Source organism: Suncus etruscus, chromosome 14 (assembly GCF_024139225.1).
Source record: "Suncus etruscus isolate mSunEtr1 chromosome 14, mSunEtr1.pri.cur, whole genome shotgun sequence".
In the NCBI taxonomy this organism is placed as follows: domain Eukaryota; kingdom Metazoa; phylum Chordata; class Mammalia; order Eulipotyphla; family Soricidae; genus Suncus; species Suncus etruscus.
The window spans coordinates 26,222,586-26,241,583 of record NC_064861.1 but is presented as its reverse complement, the minus strand read 5'-3'; the positions used below and the strand labels follow the sequence as shown (position 1 = coordinate 26,241,583).

General features: G+C 43.3%; 1 protein-coding gene across 1 annotated transcript in view; it reads right to left on the bottom strand.

Annotated features, from left to right (window-relative positions):
- The window catches only part of SIL1 (SIL1 nucleotide exchange factor), a 299,473-nt gene that overhangs the window by 234,886 nt on the left and 45,589 nt on the right, over nucleotides 1-18,998 (bottom strand). The window contains exon 2 of the mRNA XM_049786015.1: nucleotides 12,577-12,661. Within this exon, the coding sequence (XP_049641972.1) occupies nucleotides 12,577-12,617 (41 nt within the window). The 5' untranslated portion in view covers nucleotides 12,618-12,661. The remainder of the gene's footprint in view (nucleotides 1-12,576; nucleotides 12,662-18,998) is intronic.

Below are 18,998 nucleotides of genomic sequence, written 5' to 3'. Positions count from 1 at the left end.
TGCTTCACAACTAATCTCTTCAGAAACACCAAACTAATGAAAATTTCAGGTATACAAGTTTTTGTACTAAAAACTCTAGTTTCTTCTTGGAGTAGGAATGGACAGCCTTCCCTTACTCCCCCACCACCCTGTACCACCAGAAGAACTAGCAGCCATGCCCATAGTCACTGCCATGTAAACTCATTGACCCAGTACTAAAGAACCTGGAGTTCCTGAAAAGAGTGACCACATATGACCCTCTGAATTCCACAATACTGACAGCCTAGTGGGAGCACTAATAGGTCCAAGTAGGACCAAATTACATTAAAAAAAAAATAGTAGTTTAGAAGCCAGATAAACTCAATAAACAAAAACAATAATATAGATGGCTCAATAAGTAGAAAACAGCTTAGTAAACCCTCAGACATTGCCTAAATGACCTCACTGTGAAATATAACAATTTTCACAATTTTTATTTTACTGAAATATATTTTGATAATTCTGGTCGCCATTTAGTTGTAACAAGCAATATAAATGAAATTATTCTGTGACTGCAAAGAGGGCATGCTTGGGGGAGAAAGTAACTGGAGACAATGGTGGAGGAAAAGCCACACTGGCAGGAGAATTGGTATTAAAACATTAAACATCTGAAACAACTATACTTTGAACAACATTATAAACCCTGGTTTTAAAATAAAGTATATATAAAAATAAAAAAAGCTATGGTACGTATACATAATGGAATACTACACAGCCACTAGAAAAAAAGAAGTCATGAAATTCATTGATACATGGATGGATCTAGAGAATAACATGCTGAGTGAAATCCATTAGAGGGAGAGGGACAAACACAGACTGATCACACTCATTTGCAGGATATTCAGAACACTGGAGGAGAATAATAGCAATAAAAGAAACAAAGGTCAGAAGGACTGATTCTTGGTAGGAAGCAGTGGGGGGGATGGGGTGTTAGGGCAGGAAAGGGACCACAAGAATAATGACTGAGTACAGAAAGGGGTGCTGAAAGGAGGTAAAGTAATATGCAGATATATTTTCAGTAACAGTATTGCAAATGACAGTGCCTTAAAGGAATTAAGAAAAAGGGAAAGTGTCTGACATAGGTGGGTGGAGAGTAGGAAATTGGGAACATTGGTGGAGAGATGGACACAGTGGTGAAGGGATTGATGCTGGAACATTATATGTCTAAAACTCAATCATAAATAACTTTGTACCTTGGTAATTCTCATTGATTCAATAAGTATTTTTTTCTCTTATAAAAATAAGTATTCTTTTTCTCTTATTTTGTTTGTTTTTGACCCACAACTAGTGATTCTCAGGGTTTACTCCTAGCTCTGTGCTCAGAAATCTCACCTGGTTGGGGAACTATATAGGATGCCAGGGATTGAACCCAGGTCGGCCGCATGCAAAGCAAACACCCTCCCCGGTATACTAAGACTCCAGCCCCTCAGTAAGTCTTTTATAAGTAAAATACTCATGCTCATGTCTGAATGCACAGAGCAGCTCCATGGACTTGTTTTTCCAAGTCTCCAGGGAAAAGTGAATGGGCAGATATTTCTTGGGGGGGGGGGATATTTCTATTTCCTTCATATAAGGGAGAAAATCAAACTTGAGGGTAAAAACATTGAATAGAACAGTGTAACACTTGGTTTTGAATCAGAGAAACCCAGGGTTGTTTCTTGGCTCTGCCAATTCCTACCTATGTGATTCTGACTACAAGTAACAGGCCTTGATTTCTTTATTTGTAAAAGATAAGGATGTCCATTTCAAGGGGCATTAGAGAAGATTAAATAAAGCTATGCACAGAAAGTGCTTGGCCCAGTCCCTGGAACCTAGTCATCATGCCAGCACTGAAGAGGGGCTGATGAGGCGTTCCTACTCCCAAGGCAGACAGGGTTAGTCTGGAACGAGCATCTGCCTCCTGCAAGATCTGCACCTCAAGCAGATCCACAGCTCAAACATTAGAACCAAAGTTTTGGGGTAGGTCAACTACTCCCCCGAAAAGGAAACAGCCATTAGCAACCAGCCCCATAGCTGAAAATTGGTGAAACCAATTTTTTAATGGACCCCGAGGTATCCCCAAAGCACTCAGTGTTCTTCACAGCATCCGTGTGTCCAGAGAGGCAGGCCACCACGGTGCAGAGCTGCAGGAACGAGAAAGCCACTCTCCGCTTTACACACTGAAGGTTAGAGAATGAGCTCTTCCAACAGACACACTCTCATTACTATTTATGGGCTGCACAAGCTCGTACAAACAGTCACTCACCTCTACACAAACAGAAACTTCCCACCTAATTTGAGCAGACAAATACAAAGCTGAAGAAACAATGCAAAGAGGACACAGAAAGGACAGCCCTGACAAGAGAGAACAATGTGCAGTGGCTCTGGGAAAGAAATGAATTTTTAAAGAACCACATGAAGGACAAGAGAATTAAGTTTGAAGTAGTCAGGCAAATAGGCTTCTTCCTCCGAAAACATAAAGCACACAGAGTCAGGAGGTGGACAGCAATTAAGTGGAAATAGACTTTGAACAGCAAAGGAAATGTGGCTTCTAACCCCAGTGCACCCTATCTGACACGGAGGCTGGATTTGACCCATTTTTAAGCTGCTGACCACTGTGTGATGGCAAGAAAATCACAATTCTCAACCAGACCATGGCACCCCAGAAGCAAAGTGCTCAGAGGAGGCTCTCCATAACATATTTAAGCCTCTGCATGACCAACAGCTACAAAGTCAAGACCTCCCCACACAGCCTACCATCGAGAACCTGAGAGAAGCTTCCCAGTAACATATGGGAACTGACACTGGTTCCCTGAGAGGACACATGGACCCAAGAAAAGCTTCACAAATCCAGCTGGACCTAGAGCCTCAGGAGAGGGGAGGGACAACAGGATAAAAGGAAATCAAAAGGGGGCATTCTTAGCCTTTTCTCCTATTTTTAATAGGCAGATGGAGCCAGACAGGAGAAAACAGATCTTTAAAAAGACTGCAAAGCAGATTAGAAAAAAAAAAATTTCATAGGGAAAAAAAAAGGTGGCTTCATCCAAAAGGAATCAGGTACCACACAGAGGAATTGGATGAAAAGGAGCCCAGAAGAGACCATTCCAGACCAACCCTACTCAGCTACAGCTTTCAAAGAATCAGAAAGTTGGAAAGGAGCTCAACTTCAACCTTCGTTAGGATTGCTGAAGCTCCTGAGATAAGGCAAGCGCTCTGCACCTATATATAGACAGAGCCTACATCTACAAATAGAATGAGCAGAGTTCAATGCTGTTAGCTCAAAGCTTGTCAGTAGATCCAGGGAGGTTGCAGCAACTTCAGACCTGTTGAAAAGAGAAGGAAACAGTGCTGGGGAAGGACTAATATTTGGTGCCAGAGGTGGTATGTAACCAAATCATTTAAGGAGAAATCTGAGAGAGAAAGAAACAATGGATCAAGAATAATCTTCAAGTCAAGGCTGATTGTTAGGAAGAGAAAGAGGAACCAGCATGGAAGCCAGCTGAGAAATAAGGAATGCACACTGGCATAGGTCAAGAGAGGAAAGAATTCAGGAAAATAAATTTGGGCAACCGTGTCAAGTGAGCAGTCAGAATGAGGAGGGATATTCCATTGAATATGGCAGGAAGACAACCAGAGTATTTCAACAGAGGGAGCACAGATGAAGAAACAGCAGTTCAAGGGCAGAACTCTCTGGAAGGCTGAATGGGGACACTAAAATTCACATTTCAAAATTCTTTTTTTTTCCCCAACATTTTCACTGGAATCTTAATGGCAATGGAAAATAAAAAGCTACTCAGCTACAGCTTTCAAAGAATGAGAAAGTTGGAAGGGAGCTCAACCTCAACCTTGGTTAGGATTGCTTAAGATCCTGAGATAAGGCAAGCGGTCTGTACCTATCTCTCCGGTCCTTGGGCCAGAGAGATAGCATGGAGGTAAGGTGTTTGCCTTACATGCAGAAGGATGGCATCCAATATGGTTCCCTGAGCCTGCCAGGAGCAATTTCTTTCTTTTTTCTTTTTTAGGAGTGATTTCTGAGCGCAAAGCCAGGAGTAACCCCTGAATGCTGCTGGGTGTGATCCAAAAACCAAAAAAAAAAGGCAGGTCCTTAAGAGGAATTCTCGGAGATAAACAAGTTCATATGATGGTGTCATATGATGCTGATCTGCTAGAGGTAAAGCTCATCAAGTTGTCCCCAGAACAGTAACAAGTAACAGGGGGTAGGACAAAGAGAGGAAAACTCTTCATTGATAAACTGCCATCAAACATAATTCACCCTTAATCTCACAGAGCTGGAATAATCACTATTAGCCCTTAGAAGTACAGCGAAAACTAGCCTGCTGATGCCCTTTCCAAATGCAGTTATTTCTGGGCATCCCAAAGAAAAATAAAGTGCTGTATAATAAACACTGTAACATTTTAGAGCATTATGCTCCATGAACAACTATAAGCACATTGACTGCTCTCAACTACGATCCTTTTTTATTCTCCCCTTTGGTTTTTTTGGGTCACACCAAGTGGGGCTTGTGGTGCCTGGGATCAAACCTGAGTTGGCTGCATGCAAGCTTCCTACCAGTGTACTATCACTCCACCGCAATCTTTCTGACAAAATTCTTATCAGACTGTTCGTTTTGATTGTGAAAGAACTAAAAATCAGAGAAGTTAAGTACCTTGCAGTCACATAAAGAATGAGATTCCAGATTTAAAGTCAGTTTTGACCTAAAACCTATATTCTTTCCACAGACTAAACTACCCTTTTCAATAATCTGTAAAAATCAGTCACAGACACTGAATTCATTGTTTTATTTGTTCTGCACAGAGTAAATTAGAAGGTATATATATATATATTGTGTAGGAAACGTTTAAATGCACTTTTTTGGGGGTCACACCCAGCAGCGCTCAGGGGTTACTCTTGGCTCTACACTCAGAAATCGCTTCTGACAGGCTTGGAGGACCATATGTGATGCCGGGATTCAAATTGCCATCCTTCTGTAGGCAAGGCAAAGGCCTTACTTCCATACTATCTCTCTGGCCCCTAAGTCCACTTTTAAATGCGCTTACTGGATCCTTCTCTGCCATGTGTTAGTTTTTGCTCAACACACACACACACACACACACACACACACACACACACACACATACACACTCTCAACCATTCACTCACACTTACTAGTAGTCATATGTCCTTGTCATAACCCTGAGCACAGATACTCAGAGGAAGAAGGACCTTAAGTCAGATTGTAGCCAGCTCACTGGCATCCTCTGTGACTTGACCTCTTATCCTCTTAGCACCCAGGCTTCCTTACCAAACACAAAGCAAAAGCATCATGTGCAGTCCTACAAAGTCCCCAGCAGAGCCCAGCAACAAGCACACCCTTCAGATTAAACCATCTAACCATCTTTCAAGGACTCGGCAAAGTGAAAGGAAAAAAAAAAAATACAGGGCCGGGCAGTGGCGCAAGAGGTAAGGTGCACCTGCCTTGCCTGCGCTAGCCTAGGACGGACCGCGGTTCGATCCCCCGGCGTCCCTTATGGTCCCCCAAGCCAGGAGCAACTTCTGAGCGTCACCGGGTGTGGCCCAAAAACAAAAACAAAAAAAAAATACAGGGAAAAAGTTGGCCAAGATGATAGCTAAGCTCACTTCCATCTAGTTTAGATCCTGACCTCCCATTTATATAGGGTAAATATATAGAAAATAGCAAATAGGGGCCCGGAGAGATAGCATGGAGGTAAGGTGTTTGCCTTGCATGCAGAAGGACAGTGGTTCGAATCCCGGCATCCCATATGGTCTCCTGAGCCTGCCAGGAGCGATTTCTGAGAGAAGAGCCAGGAGTAACCCCTGAGCGCTACCAAGTATGACCCAAAAACCAAAAACCAAAAACCAAAAAAAAAAAAAAAAAAAAAAAAAAAGCAAATAGGTAGGATTACTTCCAAGTGGCAAATGAGAGAAATGGAGCTCATGGAGGTAAATAGGGCTCACCAAAGGACAGCAGCAAGGCTGCCTGTGAGACAGAGAAAAACACAACACCTAGACCGTGTATTTGCCACTAGACCCTAGACAACAGGTTCCTGGCAGGTGATGAACCAAGAGAGCTGCTCTTTCCCTTGCAAGGGATCAGTCTATGTCTCTTAATAACAACTAAGAACACCAGAAGTTCCACTCTACTCCAATGAAACAAAAAAAATTTGACCCAAATATCCATAATCAGCTATGGAATGTTGGGCTGAATATATCTCTCTCCAAGTTTCCATTCTTTTGTAGTTGTTTTTATTTGTTTTTTTGTTTTTCTGGTGCTAACAATTAAACCAAGAGCCTCACACATACTAAGCAGGTGCTCTACCACTATGCCACATCCATCCAGGTCTCTATAATTATTTCATCTTAAAAAGCACTTGATACTGACTCTTGTGGAATGAGGAGAATTAAATGAGAAAATCTGGAGCATGGAGGTAGGGTGTATGCCTTTCATGCTGAAGGACAGTGGTTTGAATCCCGGCATCCCATGTGATCCCCCGAGCCTGCCAAGAGCTATTTCTGAGCGTAAAGCCAGGAGAAACCCCTGAGTGCTGCTGGGTGTGAGGAAAAAAAAAACAACCCGAAAAGAAAAGAAAATCTGGAGCATAGAGTGAAGAAAGTCTGAAGAAATTGCATTCCTCATTAACAATTACTGGCTTCTAAGCAAAGGGCACAGGAGCACAGAAGCCAGGAGGGCTCACCCTGCTATAGAACCGTCCTCTGTTCTGCCAGCCAAGCCTTTCTTTGGAACACCACTTGCCCAATCACAACTCTGCCCACACACCTATGCCACTACAGAGGCTACAGAGACAGTTTCACTGAACCCTTGAAATCTGGCTCCAAATCCCTGCCCACTCAGCTGACTGAAAACAACCTTTTCCAAGTCCAACCTTCTGTGACTACAAATTCCTGTGGCTGCTCTGGAGCATGAGGATAGGAGCACTTAGGGTAGATTCAGCAGGGACCTCTCAGACCAGGTCATTTAGACTCCAGACAGCAGCCCCCACTTGCCTCTTATTTTAAAAATAAATGGATCTAATTTAAAATAATTGTATCTCCTGAGAGTAGGCTTGATGAGCTGTCTACAGCCCGCTCCTAAAGAATACTAAGGACCTTCACAAATTCATCCACAAGCCAGTCTGAGGCCAGGGAGAGATCAGAGTTCATTTTTCTGTTTTCTAAATATCTCCAGACTTCCAGTGAAGGTCAGAACCTCTTAATGGGACTACATCAGGGAAGAAGGTATGAATTCCAGACTATAGCTCTAGAATGACCATATGCCAGTCATCTGCCAGCCACCCTCATTTTCTGCGATTATGGTGGCACATGACAGATAAGCATCCAGAATTCGCATACTAGAAAAAGATACGTGAACAGAGACAGTGACCATTAGCCTCAATTTCCCGAGCACACTGGCTCCATCCTGTGGAAGAGAATACCATATGACACGATAAGAGAAAGTACAGTGGAAGATGCTTTGCATATTGCCGACCCAGGTTTGATCGATGGCACTGCATATGATCCCCCCAAGTATTGCAAGGAGTGATCCCTGAGCAAAGAGCGAGAAGTAAACCTTGAGCACTACAGGTGTGATCCAAACCAATCCCTCTCCAGAAAAAAAGGCACCATCTACACCTCCAGGGCCCAGATATCCTGGTCACTGCTATTAGATAGCATAACTTCCTACAGTGTAGTTATTGAGGGTCAGTAGTAAGTTTATGCCTTACATGCATGGAAACTGGGCTTGATCTCCAGTATCAAAAATAAAAAAATTTAGGGCTAGAGAGATAATAAAGCAGGTAAGGCACTTGTTTGCATGTAGCCAACTTGGGTTTGATCCTTGGCATCCCATAAGTTCCCCTGAGCATCACCAGGAGTGATCCCAGAGCACTGCTGGGTGTGGCCCAAAAAGAAAAATGAATAAATTATGTTAAATGACAAAATAATCACTGAGAATAAAAAGGCCCTCTCAGAAATACGATGTGAGAAAATGGACACCATTCTGGCCAAATTGAGACACAAAATCTGATTTTAAAGTGATGCAACAATTAAGGTGCACCTTAGACTAACTCAGGAATTGCAAGAAAACAGTTATTTCCTTAGAGAAACCCTCAGTGGCAGCACAAGGGCAGGCCTCTATCAGAAATCACAATCCCACACACACACTGGCACTGACCAGGTAAGTCACCAACTGAAACAGATTTTATTCTTAACATGCCCAAGAGTCCAAGCCTATTTATAATTCCAGATTCTTAAAAACTTGAGAGGGAGATGAATTTTTAAATGTATACATTTACATACGTGGGCAGGAAATACAAAATTCAGATGCTTTTCCACACTGCTCAGGGAACCATAACTCACTGCTTTCACAATCCCACCTACCGCCCAGAGAAAATCCGGCGCCTTCTCGGAGAGATGGTGGGAGGCTGGGTAGGTAGCCAAGAAACAAAGAAACCTAAACTCAGCACTTGGCAGGACAATTAAGGAGCAGAGGGTTTTAAATGCATTGTTTCTGACTCTAAATATGTCTACATTTATTACCAATTTGGGATCAGAAACCACATTTAGTTCTGCTGTGACCACGCACTAAAAATATTAAGCAGAGTATTGCCTAGGAAACAGCAGCTCTCCCTACTGCAGCAGCTCCATCTCGGAGCTTACGCTGTCACGGTCCCAGACTCCCCATCCTGGGCTTCACTGAGAGCCCACTTGCCAGCAGAACTGCTACTGGCCCACAGGGGCCTCGCCTGCTTTTTAGAAGGCAGAGATAGGAACCAGGAGCCTCCATCCTCCCTAAGAGCATGGGAGGTGGTCGGTGAATTGTCTTTTCAAAAGAGATAGAAGACTTATAAACCCTGGTCTGTGTATCAAAGACAGAGGGTTTCACTAACCCACTTCAGAACCCAGATCATCACTGCCTTGTACATAACAGGTAGGTGTCCGTCAGTGAGTACCACCGTGGATCACACTTGAATATACTTTAATACAAACTACAGTGCCAATGTTAACACTATTGGCTGAATAAAATCCATCTTACAAAGAGGTCACTTAGGACCTCAGAGATAACTTAAATGGAAAAGCATATGCATAATATGTGAGAAATCTTTGTTTTAATACCTAGCACCATAGGGCCCCAAGAACCATTGGGATGGCTCTGCTGGCACCCAAGCACCACCAGGTCTGAGCCCTGAACTGTCAGACACACACTACTAGGCCAAGCATCAGTGGGAATAGCCCTTGAGTCCTCCAGCACTATAGATATGACCCCTATTAAAAAATTTAAAAGGGAGCTGGAGCAATAGCACAGCAGTAGGATGTTTGCCTTGCACGCAGATGACCCGGGCGGACCCAGGATTGATCCCCAACATCCCATATGGTCCCCTGAGCCTGCCAGGAATGATTTCTGAGAGCCAGGAGTAACCCCTAAGCACTGCTGGGCATAGCCCAGAAACAAAACAAAAAATGTAAAGGAGTGATCATCTAGAAGAGCATAATAAGAAATAACACTGCACTTAAGCAGGCAAAATATGGACTATGGTGCTATATAAAAACAGGTGCATTTATGACAAGTGGCAACAGAACCCAAAGGCTTGGGTGTGAAATACCGCTTTGGAAAAACATGCAGTCACCTCCCAGCCCTCAGGTCAGACATAAATTTAGAATAATGGAGAGCTATGTATAATGAGGCCTCATTTTTTTCTCTTCCATTTTCTTTTGCTTTATGTTTCTGTTTTTGTCTTGGGGCCAAACCAAGTGTGCTTAGGGGCAGCTACTAGATCAGTGCTTGGGAGTAACTCCTGGCAAAGCTTAAGGGACACTGTGTGATGGCGATGGAAACGGGGGCTCCTAGACAGAAAACATGCACTCTAGTCCACTGAGTTATTTCTCCAGCCCCTCCAGGGAAGCTTTCCTCCTGAAGTGGAGGAATACTCATATTTTAGTTTCAACATCAAACTGGATCAATTGTCCACTGATCAAGTAGGCTGGATTGATCTGGTACTGGCATCAGAGGCTGAACTCTTCAGAAAGCCCAAGAACAGAACATTGAACCATCAGTCCAAGAAAAGAGATCATATAAAGCAAAAGATAAGTCCAATGTATTCACCTGATTCCATTTGCTAGGGCTGTTTTCAGTCTGCATTATCAGGACGATTAGATCCCTAGATAGGTGACCAAGATGGAGATGCTAAAACCACCTACACATACAGACATATACACACAGTATAAAAATAAGTAGACCTGGGGCCAGCGTGATAGCACAGCCGTAGGGCATTTGCCTTGCACGCGGCTGATCCAGGACGGACCTTGGTTCAATCCCCACCATACCATGTGGTCCCCCAAGCCAGGAGTGATTTCTGAGTGCATAGCCAGGAGAAACCCCTGAGCGTCACAGGGTGTACGCCCCCAACAAATAAGTAGACCTGGCCCAGTTACAAGATGTGGGCTCCATTAAGAGTTAGACCATCCTGACCTACCAGCTCCAGGCGCCTGCAGATAAGGGCAACAGTACACAATCCTTCTAAAATTCATCAGAATAGGAAAGGTGATACTTCCTGATCCATTCCATAAAGCCAAAACTACCCCAGCATCAAAGCCAAACAAACAAACAAAAAACTATTTAAAAAACAGGCCTGGGGCTAGAGCGGTAGCACAAGCAGTAGAGAGCTTGCCTTACGTGCACTAACTTAGGATGGACCATGGTTTGGTTCAATCCCCTGGTGTCCCATATGGTCCTCAGCCAGGAGCAATTTCTGAGCACATAGCCAGGAGTAATCCCTGAGCATCACTGGGTGTGGCCCAAACACCAAAAGACAAACAAACAAACAAAAAAAAACAAAATAAAAAAATCAGGCCAATATCCCTAAATTCAATAATCCTCAGTGAAGTACTGCAAGCCAAATTTAGCAGAAGATCTAAAGGATTATCTAACATGTTCAAGTGGGACATGTCTCAGGAATCTAAGAGTGATTCAGCAATGAAATCAATCCATTTAATATGCCACATTAATAAAATGAACAGGGGAAAAAGACCTGACCATTTCAAGTGTGATATATAAAAGCATTTGAAAAATTCCAACATCCTATCAAGAAAAAGAATCTCAGTAAATGTGGAATAAAAAGTGACCTTCCTCAACATCATAAAGATCATATCTAAAAGACCAACAAAACAAAACAAAACAGAAAACTAAAAGTTTCCCCTACTAAGATCAGAACTAACACAAGGAAACCTGCTTTTGCCACAGTCAACATTTTGCTGAAAGTTCTGGCCTGAGCAGTTAAGCAAGAAAAGTAACTAAAAGGCATCTATATAGAAAAGGAAAAACAAGGGGCCAGAATGATAGCACAGCAGGTAGGGTATTTGTATTGTACATGGCTGCCTCCGGTTCAATCCCTGGCATCCCAAATGATTTCCTGAGCACCACCAGGAGTAATTCCTGAGCACAGAGCCAGGAGTAACCACTGAGCACCACCTGGTGTGGCGAAGGAGGAGGAGGAAGAGGGGGAGGAGACAATGATGACAGAGAAAAAGAGGTAGGGGAGCATGAGGAGGGATGGGGGAGGAGGAGGAGGAGAAAGAAAGAAAATAAAAATGCAAAAATTATCTCTGTTCACAAGTGACATTATCTTTTTTTTTTTTTTTTTTTTTTTGGCTTTTGGGTCACACCCGGCGGTGTTCAGGGCTTACTCCTGGCTGTCTGCTCAGAAATAGCTCCTGGCAGGCATGGGGGACCATATGGAACACCGGGATTTGGACCAACCACCTTTGGTCCTGGATCGGCTGCTTGCAAGGCAAACGCCGCTGTGCTATCTCTCCGGGCCCATGACATGATCTTTTATATAGCAATCCCTAAAAGAAATATAGCCCAAAACTGACTAGTACAGCTAATAAATTCAGCAAAGTAACAGGTAGAAACTCAACACACACACACACACACACACACACACACACACACACACACATCAGTATTGGGGCCAGAGTACAAGGGACAGAGCATTTGCCTTGCATGCCGCTGACTGAAATTTGACCCCAGGACCCCACCCCCCCAAATGGTCTCCCTAGCATAGGCAGAGTGATTCTTGATTGCAGAGCCAGAAGTAAGTCCTGAGCAACACCAGGTGTGGCCCCAAAACTTTTTTTTTTTTTTGGTTTTTGGGTCACATCCGGCGTCACTCAGGGGTTACTCCTGGCTCTGCGGTCAGAAATCGGCCCATATGAGACCATAGGGGATTCCGGGAATTGAACCAGAGTCCGTCCTGGGTTGGTTGCATGCAAGGCAAATGCCCTACCACTGTGCTATCTCTCCAGCCCCATCCAAACATTTTTTTTAAATCAGTGTATTTCTATATACTATCAACTATCTTAAAAGTAAATTAAGGAAGTAATTCCATTTAAAATGGTACTAAGCACTATTTTCTGGTGTATATATCCTTGTCCACAGTGCTATCTCTTGTCCTGTTATATTTTGTTGTTGCTATTAAAGTAGGGCTTTTGTAAAACTATAAAATTCTTAAAACATAGGTGCAGGGCTGGAGAGATAATACTGAGGGTATACCTAGAGTACATACCTTGCATGAGGCTGACCCAGGTTTGATCCCCAGCACCACATATAGGTCCTCAAGCTCGCCAAATGTGATCCCTGGAGCACAGAGCCTAGAATAAGACCAGAGCACTGCTGGATGTGATCCAAAACCAAACAAAAATACACAAACAAAAATAAAACCATAATCATTAAGACATTGGTTTTATTTTTACTTATGATACACCAATGGCAAAGGAACTAACTGAAAAATAAAACAGATAAACAAGACTTCAAATTTTCAAAATTTTGTGTTTAACAGAAAACTTAAAGAGTTAAAAGACAACCCAAAGAAGAGGAAAGAATATTTACAAATATTACAAATATTATAAAAAAAGAATATTTATAATCACTAATCTGGAGCCAGAGCCATAATACAGTGGGTAGGGTGTTTGCCTTTCACATGACTAACCATATGGTATATATGGTCCCCCAAGCACTACCAGGAGTAAATCATGAGTGCAGAACCAGGAGTAGCCCCTGAGCATCACTAGGGGTAGCCCCCCAAAAAAATATCATCAATATTGAGTTTAATATCCAGATTATATAACTATAACTCAACATTAAATAAGCAACCCAAATTTTTAAAAGGGAGGACTGGAGTGACAGCACAGCAGGTAAGGCATTTGCCTTGCAGGCAGTCCAGGTTCAATCCCTGGCATCTCACATGGCCCTGAGCCTGCCAGAAGTGATTTCTTTTTTTTTTTTTTTTTTTTTTGGTTTTTGGTTTTTGGGTCACACCCGGCAGCGCTCAGGGGTTACTCCTGACTCTACGTTCAGAAATCGCTCCTGGCAGCCTCAGGGGACCATATGGGATGCTGGGATTCGAACCACCAACCTTCTGCATGCAAGGCAAATGCCCTACCTCCATACTATCTCGCCAGCCCATGCCAGAAGTGATTTCTGAGAGCTTGTTTGGAGGTTCTAGCAGAGGAGTGCAGCTACTCATATACCCTCAACTGAAGGATGGTCCATCTCTATTCGGGGAAGGCTTTCCTCCTCTTCGACGGAGCAGGCAGCTTCGGAAGGGACGCACATGGAGTGGTGAGCGTGGAAGGGGACACCCGCCTAGCCATCCAGACCAGCCGAATCAACCCTGGCGATCAATGGGGTGACAGATGTCGCAGCCAGATCACCCTCACATCCCAGAAGTGATTTCTGAGTGCAGAGCAAAAGGTAACCTGACCACCAGGGGTAGCCCCCCCCCCCCAAAAAAAAAAAGAGGAGAGATAGCATGGAGATAAGGCGTTTACCTTACATGCAAAAGGTCGGTGGTTCGAATCCTGGCATCCCATATGGTCCCCTGAGCCTACCAGGAGCGATTTCTGAGCATAGAGCCAGGAGTAACCCCTGAGCACTGCCGGATGTGATCCAAAAACCAAAAACCAAACAAACAAAAACAAAAACAAAAAGAGGGGTAGGAGCAGCCCCAGCTCCATGACTGAAATCAAATAATATAAGCAGCTAAAAAATTTCAGGTAATATCAGGCTATAGGGCTGGAAAGTCTGGGTGTTTTGGGGGGCCAAGTGCCCCCTGCACCCAACCTGTCCCCCAAAACCCAGTAAAAAAAAAAAAAAAAGGTTTATTCCTTCAGAAAGCTCCAAAAGAAAATAATGGCCATCTCCCAGTTAGTATCATCCTGACAGATACCTCTATCACATTCTCAGAAAGGGGAAGCTGGGGGAGAGCAAAAACTACTTTCTGCAAGAACTACAACAGCCCAGCACCACACCCTATACCCTCCAACAAAAATGGCCTAGCTTCAGAACTTAACCTAATCAAACTGCCTAGTTGCCAAATTTGTTTTAGATTATAAATCTTGTGCCCGATGCCTCACTATCTTATAGTAGTGTCAGCCCTGTAGTATCACAGAAATTTTGATGGGAAAGTTATACACTGATTTTCCAACCTCAGTGAGCCTACACAGTAACACAGAAGGCTCAAGTAGCACCAATTACAGTCCAGTAAATCCTTAGACATTGGCTTTAGTAACACCATGGAGAGATATAACAATCAGTTCATTTAGACACTGGTTTACAGAGTTGTTCATAATTCAGTTATTTCTAGCAGTCAATATTCCACCACAAATGTAAAATTCCTTCCAGCCTGGTCATCAGTTTCCCAACCTCCCTGAAGCCTGCCCCTTGGCAGGTAGAAATAATTTACTTAATTTGTGTATTACTACTGAGAAATCAGAATTAAAATTATGGAGTCTCTCGTGGCTGCATAAGTAGCCACACAATCCACAAGTTGGAGGATCTCTAGTGCTATGCTGATGAGCTCAAATGGCAATAACAATGATTCATAGGGGGCCTCTTAAGGGCCCCAGTGAAATCAGCTGTGAAGCTGGTAAACCTATGAATTTTTACTACTAGTTGGGCCTCTCTTTCAAGAATTACACGAATCTATGTCATCAGCCACTTGCACAGACTTTTGTACAAGAAGGCTCTCATTTGTTGTTGATATAACTTTTGATAATTCCGTTTTCTTTTGTGTCCTAGCAAGCAATATGAAGAAAAAGTGTTTGTGCCTGCATGAGAGTAGGCTATAGTGGTGCGTAGAAGATTGGGGACACTGGTGAAGGGAGATCATGTTGGTGGTAGGATTGTGTTTGAATATTTAATAGATGAAAAAACTGTATGATGAACAACTTGGTAAATCATGATGCTATAATAAAAATTAAGGGTAAAACGGGGCCAGAGCCATAGTACAATTAGTAAGGTACTTGACTTGCATGTGGCAAGTCTGAGTTCAATACACCTCATATGGTCTGGAGCTCAGCTAGGAGTGATCCCAAAATTCAGAGTCAGGAGCAAATCCTGAGCACCACTGAGTGTGACACAAAAACAAAAACAAAAAAATGGGGAAAGGACTTAAAAAGACATAATCCCAAAGATACATAATAGAGTACATGAATGAGACAATGTTTATAACATCAGTCATGAGGGAATAAAATCAAAGCCAAAAAATATGACACATATTGGGGTAGCTACAATTGAGGGAGTGTGGGTTTGAGGCTTTATTGGGGTGAGGGGTGGTTTCAGGACATAAACTGTGATGTTTAGGACTACACCTGGCTCGTGTCTGGTGACATTAGAATTTGAACCAGTTTTGCAGCTGTAGCAACATAATAGACAAACATCTTCATCTTTGTACTCTCTTCCTGCCCGTAAAATTTTGTTTTCAAGGAAAATAAAAAGTATTGGCAAGGACGTGGAGAAATTGTTACACTTCTTAGTGGGCATATAAAACAGTACAGCCACTATGGAAAGTTTGGCAGGTCTTCAAAATACTAAACATCAAATTATCATATGACCCAGTAATTCCACTCCTATGTATATTCACAAAAGGCCTGAAAACAGTGACTCATATACTTATAAACCCTAACACAGCACATACAGCTATATTTTGCTAAAGACTGTTTTAAACAAAGGCAGGTCACACACTCAACAATAGCCCCAATAGGGAGCATATAGCCTACAAATGCAGTAACATCATTTCATCTCATTACACTGACTTGCACATAGCAATACCATCGCCTAATAAAATAATGTTATTAAGGATACACTCAACTTTGCCAGATGATCAAGCTGGATTTGACTTTCCATATTTTGATGATCCTCCATACACTCCCATAATTCTCTGTGCATGTATCAGAAGACACACACCAAACTATATAGTCAACACAAATTCCATGAGGCCAGGTCTCCTTTGTCCACCCTTCTATCCCTAGATTAACATAGAATCTAGGGAATGAGACACAATAAAAACTGAGATGGATAGACAAGCAAAGAAGTGGAAAGAGATGCACATCTAAATTCGAAGAGCCCACCCTAGCACACATGCAGAGCAGTGTTTGCGGTAGGATGACCTTCCAGAGGCTCAACAACCATGCCATGGAAGTAGTTTCCCATGGACAAAGCAGCTGTCTGCAGCTCTGAAACTGAACCCTACCCCGGCTCAGTGTCACTTCTTACCCAATCAACAACTTTCCACAGTTCTGAGGCTGCCTTCATCCAAAGAGAAGCAGCCTTTGTATCAAATCGCACTTCCCATCCCCAGCCAAAGCCTTAGATCTTGCACTGGGGTCACAACTGGTTTCAAATTTTAGAGTGTTCCTCCCAATCTCAAAGTTTATTCCCAACAATCAAAGTGGTCTCACCCCAACCCTGATTGTCACAGCAAGAGCCCATCCCATTAGCAATCCACTGCATCAGCAGTTCAGAGGCGAGCAATCAGCAAGGGAAACAGCTGAATTATTTCAGCAGCTGTAAATTATGTGTTCTCGCTCCCCTCCAAGTCCATGTTCAACTGTGCCCCACGCCTCCACACTGATCTTGGGTTTGTCAAGTATCTACGTCAACTGCAGTAGCCAACCTTGAATTCAAGAAGTAATATTAAAAAGCACTAATTAACTAATATTTAAATAGCTATGTTTAATGTCAACAAAATCACACTTACTTTAAACATTCCCTAGTCTATTAGTTACTTAATTAAATTCCTTAAGATCCTCGGACACTGGCATAGAGCAGTGCTCTAGGGAACCATTCCAGGATCCTTGGTAAGCTGTGGAAGATGGGAGGTGCCCAGATCCCCAAGGAAGTACAGGGAGACCCTGTTTTTTTTTTCCAGAGTTTCCTAATGAGATGGTTTCTCTTCACATCTCTGCTGGTCTCTATAGGACAATGAGAACATGACAAACCATTCCGAGCATGGAAAATCGCCAGATCAAGCTACAGTTTATTATTTAAAGTACATTAAGACACACACTCTCTTCCCATCTGGTTTCTGTCCTTCTTACGTGCTGATATATCATAAGACATTCAAGCATGTGTCCAAGGGGGATACAATAGAATCTGTGACAGCTGGTAAGGTCAGAGGGTGGCAAGATGCCACCAACCAAATCCCAGCCTGCCAGGAGTCATCAGCCTGCAACTGACGAGAGTACAGCTCAGTCAACATCAGTCCCCTGACTGTAACCTGCAGAGGGACTCGGGGTTCCAGTGACTGAGTCTGTGATGGGGATGCCAGCAGGACCCAGGGAGACTCCATGGGGACGGCTTGCCAGTTAGCCTTCTCACACCACCAGATATGTAAGAAGGGGATGACAGACAGCTACCTGCCAGGTAAACAATGGGTCTCATCACTCAGACTCTAGGCAGAGCACCTTCCATCAAGGATCAAGACACATTTGGAGTCTATATTTGGAGCACTAGATGCTCTGAAACTAGTCCCTTTGGGTCATGGGTAAGAGATCATCATTTTAAGAGCATCAAGGGTGAGAAACTGCACCCTTTACAGCAGGGGCCCCAAGTTCTTTCCTAATCTCTCAGCTCATATTTGGGGGGTATCCAGAGTTTGGGGACTTGGGGGTCATTCAGATCCAAAACCAACAATACAAGTCTGGTCTTGTAGGCCCACCAGTTTAGTGTTTATTTAATGTTTGAGCCCATGACACAATGCTGCTGGGTCCCAGGAGTGGGGAATTCCAAGATCATGCCCCATGATACTAAGAGAGAAGAATCTACAGTACTAGGTTAGAATCAGGACAAATATATATGATCCAGCTCCTCTGAGCTCTCTCACCTACTCCTGGCTTTACCCTTATATTTCTTTCACTCACTTCTATTGTGCCCACAGACCCTGCCACACCTCTTATGAAGTAGGTGGCAATTCTTTCCAATCATTCCATCTGGTCTCTTCCCACTCACAAACTCTCCTGAAAACAACCACTTTAGGGGCTGGAGAGATAGTACAGTAGGTAGAGCATTTCCACTGCACACATCCGAGTGGAGTTCAATCCGCAGTACCCCATATTTTCCCCCGAACCATGCCAGGAGTTGTCCCTGAATGCAGAGCTCTAAGCATTGCTGGGTGTGGAACCAAAACAAAACAAAATAAAAAATAAAATAACCAAAGGAGTACAGTAGTTAGGTACATGCTTAAGCATCCTGAGCATTGCCAAGTACAACCCTGAAGGCCCCCAGTACCACCAGTGTGGCCAAGGTATTTGCAATGGCCAAAGGCCTATTGCAACTCAGGTCCATGCTCTGAACTGTTGGCCTAAGCTGTGAATCACCTGTGGGGGCCCCCAGACCTCCTAAGTATGGCTTGGGAGCACCACCATCCCCAAAAATGTTTTTTTTTAAACTAGCCACTGCAGAAAGAGAGAGAATTCAACTGGTTGAGTACATGCTCTATACAGAGGCTCCGATTCCATTCTAGCATGACATGGTGTCCTGGACACCTTTATGCAACCTGCAGGCCAGGGGTAACATCTTCCAAGCCCAGGGAAGGGGAAAGGAAGGGAGAAGAGGGTAAAATAAGTGAGGGGAGAGGATAATAGAGGAGTGAAGGGGTGAGAGACACTGCAACCCATAATAAGGCCAACATAAAATACAGCAGAAGCA